Source organism: Hypanus sabinus, chromosome 2 (assembly GCF_030144855.1).
Source record: "Hypanus sabinus isolate sHypSab1 chromosome 2, sHypSab1.hap1, whole genome shotgun sequence".
NCBI lineage: Eukaryota > Metazoa > Chordata > Chondrichthyes > Myliobatiformes > Dasyatidae > Hypanus > Hypanus sabinus.
Window position 1 is genome coordinate 46,661,796 of NC_082707.1, and position 11,197 is coordinate 46,672,992.

General features: G+C 36.7%; 1 protein-coding gene across 3 annotated transcripts in view; it reads left to right on the plus strand.

Annotated features, from left to right (window-relative positions):
* tmem44 (transmembrane protein 44) overlaps positions 1-11,153 on the plus strand; it is a 48,985-nt gene extending 37,832 nt beyond the window's left edge. The window contains exons 10-13 of one of the 3 annotated variants that reach the window (XM_059945489.1): positions 5,530-5,562; positions 6,830-6,864; positions 10,719-10,794; positions 10,879-11,153. In XM_059945489.1, the coding sequence (XP_059801472.1) occupies positions 5,530-5,562; positions 6,830-6,864; positions 10,719-10,782 (132 nt within the window). In that variant the 3' untranslated portion in view covers positions 10,783-10,794; positions 10,879-11,153. The remainder of the gene's footprint in view (positions 1-5,529; positions 5,563-6,829; positions 6,865-10,718; positions 10,795-10,878) is intronic. The other 2 variants (XM_059945473.1, XM_059945481.1) reach the window with 2 other exon arrangements.
* The last annotated feature ends 44 nt before the right edge of the window (positions 11,154-11,197 follow it).

The window sequence follows — 11,197 nt, forward strand, 5'->3', positions numbered from 1 at the left end:
TATTTACATTTTCTGTTGAAGATGGAACTTCTTGGGAATTAGAAATTGAGAATAAAGTTAAATTTGTAGGATTTGCTTTGTTTGGCCTTATTAAATAACAAGTAGAATTTACTAGTTTAAGTAAGTCTTTCATATTATAGTTTTTACCATGAAGTTTGCATGTTTTATCTGCAAAAGCAGGAGTATTTCATATTCTTCTTTGAGTATGAGAAGAGTATAATTACTCTGTAATTATTTTATTTTATATTCAAATAATCTAGTTTTGCTCTCATTTCTATTTAAGCAAATTGTATCATTTTCCAATGTGCAAATTTGTTCTGATAGACTATACTTGATTTGAAAAATCATCTTTATTTTACATTACTTGTAAATATGTGTATTACATTACAAAGTTGTGAATGTAATCCAATGAAATGTAAATTTACATCTAATGTAAGATATTTTGTAGATTTATTGCTTTTGAATTTTATATAAACTGCTATTTACCCAGCTCACACAAATATTTAGATTAACTTTCTATTATTGTCAATCTTAATCCCTTGTAATTACCATTAATGCAGTAGAATACAATGCATTATTTTTCATTTGATCTCACTTTGTAACTATTACTCAATCTTAAAATAAACCTTTTAAATAAATGTCTTCTAAATAAACACTTCGAATAGTAAATGAAAGACTGAAGGGATAATAGCATTTAATTAATTTTGTTAAGTTACAAGAGGCATAGAGTAAAATAAATGCAAACAGACTAAAATTAAGCAAGTTGTGTTCACTTTGTGTTGGTATTGATTATCTAATCAATGATGAACTTCGATGTACTGGATATATGTATTCTTTCAATGGTTTATTGTTAATACAGAACATGGAAATTTAGAAAACATTGAGAATGGCAACAATTGCAGATACACAATAGTTGAAATTTATCACAAAATGGGATAATGGCACTGATTGTATTACTCTCAAGACGAAATGGCCTTCTTTATTGGTCTAGCTATTTGATGATTCAGTCCAACATATAAAAAAGGCAGTAAAAAAATGGTACATTTTTAATGAAAGTGGAAATGCTTGAGTAACTGAGGAATCATGAGGTGATGTGCTAAGCTTTTAAAATACAAGTATAGAGTTCAAAAGTAAGGAAGTAATGCAAAGTTTTTGTGCTGTGTTTGAATTTTAGGAAAGACAAGGGCTTAGAAAGAATGCAGAAGTCCCACAATAGTACCTGGGATATGTGTTCAGTTGTGTACAGAAATTAAAGATGGAAGTCAGAAGTGATGTCAGGAAGGATTGCTGATTCAAAAGGTTAGCTGGTTTCCTTTCAACATATGCTGCTTAATTTCAGCAAGAAACTTGTTGGGTAAGACAGCATCTGTGAAGGGAAATGGACAATCAATATTTTGGCTTGAGACTTCATCTGGACCAAAAGACAAAGGGGAGATAGCCAGCATAAAAAGGCACAGGGAAGGGGTGGAACAAGAGCCTGCAAGTGATATGTGGATCCATGTGAGAAGAGGTGATAGTGTTGTGTGTTTAATATATCAGTAATATTGTAAATACATGGTTGATTATGAATTCTTTACTGTTTAAATCATTCATTATGGTTTTATGTATATACCTTACCTGGAAGGAAAAAGGAAGTTAGACTTCCATTTTGGACTCTACCTGTTTTCCTTCCAATTAGTTTTATGTTTTAGAGTTACATAACATAACAGTGGTGATGAGGAAGTTTCAAAGGAACCCAGGACAGCTGCCTACTTATTAAAATATAGCGAGATGTTTGACGTGCTTCTTTGGAAAGGAGACAGACATGATTGAGTTAAACAAAAAGGCAGAAAACAGACAAATTGATGGGTTTATAAACAGTGTGTACCGGGTGATTATAATAATAAATAAATTCTAAAAAAGCAGAAATGGGTGTCTACATAGGAAAGATTGATGTGTTCAATTGCACGAAAATATCTGGCTGCTAATTGAGCAGTATTTTAAAGCAAATGGAAAAGCCAATGAGAAATAAGTACTAGTTTTGCTGAATGCATTGGATGGAAAAACATACAGTTTGCTTAGAAATTTGACTACTCCAACCAAATCAGCTGAAATGAGCTTTGCTGATATTGTGAAAGGAATACAGGAACATTTAGAACCAAAACCACTGTTGATTGCAGAATGCTTTAGGTTTCATAAGTAGAATCAAAAGGAAGGGAGCCCATTTCGGCATATGTGGCTGAATTGAAGAAGCTATCTGAGCTTTGTTAGTTTGGTAATAGGCTTAATGATGCACTGAGAGATTGTTTAGTTTGTGGAATTGTACAAGAAAGCATTCAAAAGCCGCTCTTAACTGAAGCATAACTTTCATTTAAAAGAGCAGTTGAAATAGCTGTATCAATGGAAACAGCAAACAAAGACACAATTGCGTTGCAGTCAGGAATGAAAGAGAGCGTGAACAAAATTGCAACATCTAAACAGAAATCTGTCTGGCTGAACAAATTGTTACCTTGGTGCAGCATCTCATATACACTAGACCAATGCATTTTTAAAGGTGAAGCTTGCAGAAAATGCAACAAAATCAGACACATACAAACAGCATATTGTGTAGGCAAAAATAAATGGGCTACACAGGGAAGGAAAAAAGGTCAAGTAGCAGTTTCTAAAAATCACTAAACTGCATGCTGTTGATGAAAAGGCTGGTAATGATGAGAATGACACAGGACTGGGGAGGCTTGAGATTTACAATGTCTGAACTAACAATAGATAAGGAAAATGGCTTACACCAAAAATGAATGGCACATTAATTACAATGGAATTGGACACTAGCTCAGCTGTTTCAGTCATTCCACAAACCGAGTATAAACTGCATTTTAAAGATACTGAACTGAAGCCTGCAGATTTACAACTAAGAACTTAAACTGGAGAAAAGTAACTCCAGTTGAAGTGACGTTTGTAAAAGTGAAACACAATAACCGCCAAGCCACATTGGGCTTGTATATGGTTTTTTAAACAAACGATTGGCCGAGACAACTACAACTTGATCTATCTACCACTTGCATGCCACCTTCCTTTAAACAGAGTCACTCCAAGCAAAGTAAGAATGGTACTGGATAATGCCACAGTTATCTCCATGCTGAACCATTGCCCAACAGAGGGCAAGCAGGTCATGGTGTCAACATCTGTGTCTCTGTTTGGAAAGCGTATTGAACAAGGAAGGACAATGCTGCTCAGAGGAATCGTGAGGTAACGAAAGCAATGGTCTGACTACAACAGCTTGTGTAGGCAACCTTTCTGAGAAAGCTTCTGATGTGTTAATCAGGCAGTTACTTACAAAATGTGGCTTGGAAGAGATTTCAAGGAGCTTCAGGAAAGTTGAAAGTGTTCATCTATCCTGAGTATAAAGAACCAGAGTCTCCTCTATTTGCATTAAGGTTATTGCATGAACTTCATGTGGAAGTCAAGAAATTGTTTGGAAAAGTATATGCAAAGACCAAAGCCCAGCTAGATGAATGGTAGGCCAAAAAAAAAATGGAGTCAATTGGGATCAGAAGATAGAGGATTCATCAGATGATGATGTGGATCAGATAAGCAGGAGGAAAGATCAGATTATAAAGGGAGGAATAGAAGGATTAATAACAGAGTACTACAGAAAACTAAATGCACCTTCCCATGATGAAGATGCACATCCTAGAAAGAAGATAAAAGAAAAGAAAGAGGATGATGTAAGTGCTATGGAAATGGAAGATGACAGGCAATATCTAATCTAATCTCTCAAAACTGGCAAATTCTGAGATACTCACAAGAAACTAGAAAAATGAAGGCAAGAAAAAGAAAGACAAGATCAAAAAGGAGAGAAGAGGTCGAGAGAAATAACTTGAAAGATAAAGGCATGAAAGAGAGAAGGAACATGAGAAGAGCGGGGACAAGAGTGTGAGTGGGATTGGGAGCACGATTGGGATTTGAACTGTGAGCAAGACCATGATAGGGATTGTGAGAGAACCAAGGTTAAGGAAAGGCAACTGAGAAAGGGATCAAGAGGGGATAAAGAGAGAGAGTAAGAAGTGGGGACTGGAAGAGAAGTAGATCCGGAGAGATAAGCTGAGAAAAGAAGAAGAAAGGTGTCCAGAGCTGTCAGACCTATTTCCTGCTGTCTCTGTGGTGAACTACATATACCTGTCTGGACACACCCCCCCGCTGACTGCTCCTGTGGCTCCTCCCACAGACCCCTGTGTAAAGGCGATTGGAGACACTGCTCCTCCCTCAGTCTCCAGGATGTTGTGTGATGGTCTCTTGCTGCTGATAGTGCTCTCTTCCAGCTAATAAAAGCCTATATCTCGCTTCATGTCTCCAAGAGTTATTGATAGTGCATCAGTCTCAGAGTCAACTCCTATGATCATCAAGAAGGAGGCCCCAGAAGTGATAACATCTTTAGGCCTGAATGCGACAATTTAAAATTTACTATGCTGTGGATGTCTATTTAGTAGTTGTATTATGTAGTATGCAGTATACATAGTGTATGTATATAATTTGAGATGCATTCTATGTTGAGTTAGTTTATACCTAAGCAGGGAGGAATGTTGTGTATTTAGTATTTCAGTAATATTGTAAATATATTATTTGATTAAGCATTCTTTGTTGTTTAAATAATTCATTATGGTTATATGTACTAAGTATGTGAATGGCATAAGTCATTGCACCATTGTGTCATATGTGTGCCTTGCTTAAAATTAAAACAAAGTTGGACTCGCATTCTAGCCTCTCTGTGCTTTCCTTCTGATTAGTTTTCTGTTTTGGAATTAGAAGACATAACAGATAGATGGAGGAGGGAAGAGTGAAAATAGTGAGAGTCTGAGAGGTGATAGCTGGAGTCAACAAAGGACTGCAGATGATGGACTCTGACAGGAAACTCTCTTACCCTTACCTTATGGTACTGGTCCATGGCATAAAAATTATTAGGACCCCTGCAGCAGAGGAAGATGGGAGAATGGAATTAAATAAGGGAGTTGGGGTGGGCAGATGGAAAGAGTTAATTGTAATTATGTAGCATGGAACTTGCATACAAAAGTGAATAATCGTTGAAAATAATTCATTGATTTAAATCAGTGAAATTGATTTGAAGTACAACTTCCTTCGAAATGTTTTTGATATTAATATTCATTACTTTTTAGTAGCACTTCATAGTTAGTTTATATATGAGTGTATCAGAAATTAATGTGTTTTAGAGAACAGTGGCTCTTGCTGCAATATTTGTTCGTAAAAGAAATACTTTACACTGGAAAATTAATAGGAAATGAGATTCGGTACACATATAAAATGTGGGTAATATTTGATTCATCAGATTTGCTCAAGTACAAACTTTTAAAAAAATCTTATGTCTTAATCTCATGGTTTACCAGTGACAGTATAAACTGGCTGTAGCCATTTTTATGTTGAGTTACAGCTTTGTTTAATAAACTACTCCATTTTAGTTATAATATGAAACTCTGAATCTGAGTGAAAAGTGCAAATGTAGTTGTTTAGATCTTTTGATCTGTTTTTATTCTGCAGCAAAAGTACTTGGAGGCCCTAAATTCAGAGCAGGTATGAACTAATGCTACTGCGCTCGATACTAACCTCACTATGAAGGCATTTTCTCCGTGCTATTTGCTCATGAGGAAGTTCTGCTTTTATTACTTTAATTCCTTTATAAAAAAAAATTGATTAGCAAAATATAAAGTTACTTATTTAAATAAGCTATTTATGCTTGATGATGTGATATTGTGATGCATATGAACTCTACGACTTACATGCAATTTGTGCCATCCAGGAATATTGGGTAATAGTTTATCAACCTTCATCTGTGTAAAATTCATATATGCATTTCTTCATAAGTAACAGCAATGCACAATAACTAACTGCTTGCAAAGTACATATAGGTAAAATTCATAGCTTTTCAATAAAAGAATGAAACATAATTTTTAAAATTTCATCATAGTGAACATTATCTCGAATCCATTACTTATCCTTGCTACACTTAAAGTATTAACAGAATGCATAGTGACTTTTGAAAAAAAGTTTGGATCATTTTCATGTTAGGTTTTAGGTCACTATTTTATTTTATACATGCAATATTTAAAATGGTTGCCATATATCCAAAGTTTTCTTATGTTTTCTGGTATGTTTCCTAGAATATACAGTACTCTTGTATACTAAATTATTTCATTTTTAAATTTTAAAACTAAATATTACTAAAAATAGACATACAAGAATTATAAAACAATGTGGATTTATTTACATTCCTAAGTTATCTACCTTATATAAGCATAATGTTGTCAAGTCAATATTTGAGATAGCATTAAAGTTAGTATGGTCTATGTACTTGTGCCACTTGTGGCCTCTTGTGGACTCTTTTAGCAATACACCCTTCAACAAGTTGCAAGGATGTTACACAGAACCCAACCCTTCAGTACCCAGACAACAGATTGTAGTTCCATCACAGGCACAACTATACCATCACTGAAGGTGCTTTGAAGAGGCATAGCCTCAAAAAGGTGGCATCCCTCTTTAAGGAGCCTCACCATCTGGGACATGTCCGCTTCATATCTTCGTATTACTATAATCAGGGAGGAGGTTCAAGTGTTTGAAGACACAAAGTCAATGTTTTATGAACAGCTTCTTCCTCTCTGCCATCAGATTCTGAATGACTCATGAACACTACATCATTATTCATCTTTTCCACTGTTTATTTTTTGTTACGCATAGTAATTCTTGTCTTGCAGTCTACTGTTGCAAAATAGCAAATTTCACACATCTCTTACCACTTATTCCTGTAACCTGAAATGTACTAAGCAGAAATATTTACTTACAGATCTCCTGTGCTGCTGGAAGACCACCACGTTTCAGGTAGTTATCTTTCACCAAGGTGATGATTTTCCAGCAGCACTTGATGTTTATCTCAGCATATGTCCACAGGAACAGAATGTAGACCTGAGAGGCCCCATCTCAAAGAGGCCAGAGAGGAATGGCCTTCCTATTCTTTCCCAAATATTTTTTGTTAACGCTGTCCACAAAGAGGAAAATAATTGTCTCATCCTTGTCACCACTACTTCGAGGGCAGCATACTCTGGGAGTGAGACTCCAAACAAGACCAGCCGAGCAAGGACTTAGTGCTTGTTCTTGAATTCTAGCCGTGAGCTGTTCGGCTGAATGGTTGTGACTGGCTGCTTAGGAAACATGTTTATTGTTGAAGGATGACTTGTTTTACTCCAGTTCTGTGAGTTCTGAGGTGGCTGATCATGGCTACCATGTGTTTGATGGAGTAGTTGAAATGGTAATTTGAACATTTTGTAGATACTGTGCATTTTCTTCCATTTGTGTATTTCTAATGAACAGACTACTTTTTTTTTCTATTTAATGCAGTCATGGCCTAGGGATTCCATTGAGATGGGGTTTGAGATTATTCATGATTCTTTTTACCTCAATGCACTTGGTAATTATTCTGCATCTTGCAACGAAGTGTTTCGGCAGTCAGAATCAGGTTTATTATCACTGACATATGCCGCGATTTATTTTTGTTCTGTGTCAGCAGTAAAGTGCAATACCTAAATATTACTATAAGAATGATAATGGCATCCATCTGTCTAGAAAGACAATGGAAATAGTGGCACTGAAATGACCTCTCCAGGACACAAGCTTGAACAGAAGGTATGGAGATCTTGGGAAGCCCAGTCATCAAGATCCCCCTCTCAGCCTCACTGGTGTAGTCCAAAGGAAAGTGAAGCAACATGTTTGGCACCAGCTTGGCTGCTGGAAGGATGCTTAGTGATGTCCAGCCACCTTAGGGGCTTCAGTCCAGATTTTCTGTCCAAGTTTACTCCCGTCACCTTTGTCTCTCTTAAGTCTGCCCTCAAGGTAGTGGGGCTATTACACATAGCTGGTGATTTGGTTCACGAGCACTAGAATGTGTCCATATAAGAATGTGGAGTATAAAAAATCAATAAATAAATAGTGCTAAAAGGGAGCAAAATAGTGAGGTGGTGTTCGTGGACTGTTCAGAAATCTGATGGTGGAGGAGATGGGGTGTTAGATCCAGGGGAACAATAAGGACTGTCCTTTGGAGCTGACCATGTATGTTTAGATTCATGGAACTGGGGATGTTGGTCAGGGACAACATGTTAGCTTGCTTATTCTTCTGTTGGGTTTGAAGAAGTTTATAGAGGCAGCATTAGTAGTTTATCTTGAGTGCTTTGAGGTGCTGGTTATAAGCAGCCTAACAGAATTGTGCTGGGGTCAGTTCATTCTTTTCTTCAGATGACCAGAGGCTGCGCCCATGCATTGATGTTTGATGTATTTAATTGAAAGATGGCTCCCATGGTATGCTAAGCTTTCCAGGGTTACCTTGAGGCTGTCATGCATAGAAGCAGTGTTGTACAGTGTGGCAGGATGGCAAAGAATCATTGTATTCATTGGATGCTGGCCAAGTACAGCAAAGTCAACACACTAGCCTTAATGGCCTGCTCGGAACCCAGAAAACTACCAGCAATAAATCCCATAGATTCTGTTGGATTGTTTCCTGAGCAGCTAGTCAAAACCACCTCATAGTCAAAATTCTCCAGTGGCAATGAGAGGGGCTGGCCCCATCAGATCCTTCCTGCATGGATAGATTCTTACTTCCACTGCATGCTGCCTTTGCAAAATTGGCATGTTTATGTTGCAACAACTGCATGTGGCAGCTTCACAATCAAGGCTGAAGTCACCAAGATTCTGGAGTGGAGACAATATAGGTTGAACAGTTCCTATTTGCTCTGCAGATTGGCTCCACTTCAGTGGGAAGTTCATTGAAAACAGATACAACAAAAGAACGAGGGAAGTGTTGGGATGATGCAGTCTTGCTCGACACCAGTTTGCACAGCGACCAGGCCTGTTGTGGACTTACAGGTCTTTAAGTAGACAAATTTTGTGCGCAGCAAAATTTGAGAAAGCCCAAAGTCTGTTGAAGTAAGAGTCAATGCCTTGTTGTAAGAACAAAACAAGCCCTTGAAGTTGCTATCTGCAGTGCTTTGGAGATGAAGTTCAATGATAATCATGTCCATTGTGTTGCTCAGTAGATGTAAAATGACCACTTATTCAGTTGTAAGAGGTGTTGAGAACTATCCTGATGATAACTTCCCTGTAGCAGACAGCAAGCAGAACTTTTGCTAGTCAGTAGAACTGGATTCATCTCCTTTCCTGAAGATGTATCTGGGAAGAAGAAGACTCTCAGTCTTCCGTCAACTTTACCCATTGATTACAAAATAAAATTGGAAATATTTTGTTCCACAAAATCCAGATCAAGTTCAAAACCAATTACTGAATTTGTATCTTTGATGTTGCAAGCTTTTAGTAAAGTCGTTATGTGACCGAAAGGTAAAAATAGTTGAATAATTTTAACTAATTGGATGTTCATCTTATATAAATTAACCACATGATTGATGTCATATTAATCTTAGATTTCTCTGAACAACTTGTATCTTGGAAGATCCAAATTACATTGTTAACTACTTGCATTACCATCAGTTTTATGTTATGATGGCATCTACAACTCCACTGTTACAATGTTGAGGTTTTGTTTCAGTGCTGTAGTCGCTGAGCTGTGAATATTCCTGTTCTAGTTTGATCCAGTGTGTTCATAGTATTTCAATTTCAGATATAAGCTATTTGACAGCAAAAAGAAACTGTGCAACCTGTGTTGCTTCCACTTCAGAGCTGAAGTCAATCCAAACTTGAACTACAGGGGTGCAACATATAAATCATGCATATTTGGAGGCCAAACTTTAAATAATTTACTGAAGCAGATAAGAAACATCCACAAAATAAAGGTTCTTTATTAATTTGATCATGTTACATTTCACTACACTGAGATTCTGAAAACGTGGATCATTGTCAGTATCTCAAATACCAACTTTCAGCAAAGGTACATAATTACGCCAAAATTCACTGCTGCACTTAGCATGCCAGTACATATTCTGGCTGTTTGTGGAAAAGTATATTTGAAGATTGGGGCCTCAAACTAGCAATAAGCTTGTGCTTTACCAGCTAGCAGTGACCCTTCTTTTCCTATATGCTTCCATTGATCTATCTACACAGACATCTAAAAGCACAGCAAGAAATTATCTGGTGTACAGAGGAAAATATTCAAAGATGATCCTCAAAGTCTCCTTGGGAAAAAAATAATATTCCCACTGATTAATGGGCATTCTTAGCCCATGAACATGGAAAATGAATATTTGCCATGGTATTGAGAACCTCATCCTTTTGTCAGGAGCAAACAGAAATTTTTTTGAACTGTAGAATAAGATCAACAGCTCTCAAATCACCAACCTGGTTGTTTTGTCCATGGTCTGCAATCTGGACAAAGCTAGACATTATATATTGGCCACTAGCCACATCTGAACCAGAACAGAAGCATGTTGTCTTCATTTGAGGGATTGCCAAAGATGAGACGTGTATGCTGATTTATTGGCTTGTTGAGCAAACTAGTAATCAACTGTAAATGCAGAAAGTAAGTGGTACTCCGATGCACTAACTGGCAACTCTGCGAAAATAACCCAGATGCATAATATTGAGTGCTTTTTGGCTGAAGTAAGTGGCTGCCTTTTTAAACCTAAATGTTTTAAGTGAGGAAGGCTGCAACATTCTAAATATTTTTGTTCACACCAAATAATGGCACTATTTCTAATATACAAAGGCTGCTGTAACATTTTTGTTTTTCTTTATAGTGGGACTTTGAAGACATGCCTCAAGAATGGAAGATGGCAGAAAAGAACCATGACAATGGGTTAAGCCATAACCCAGGTAAGTGCAATCCCATGTTGAAAATTAATGTACTGCCAAAGTTGCCTTGTATTCCTTTGACTGACCTCTGGCTCTTATACACAGAAACCATGATGACTGAAGAAAGAGCCTCAGCAATTTTGGCCCAATATGAAGAAGAGGTAAACATGACTGGACATAGAAGAACAAGATCTGTATTATCATGAAGCAAAAATGCAGCATTTATCTTTTGATTAAAATGAGGATTTATGAATGTTTACAGAATTTTTGCTTTACTGTTGACTACTGACCAATATTAGTATAGTTATATATGTCCTTAGAGAAACTTTTGTATTTCTTTTGTAAACAATTCCTGAAAAGGAATAAAGGTATTCTGGATATTGATAATCGTCTTTTCATTGAACATACTATCAAGTGGCACATA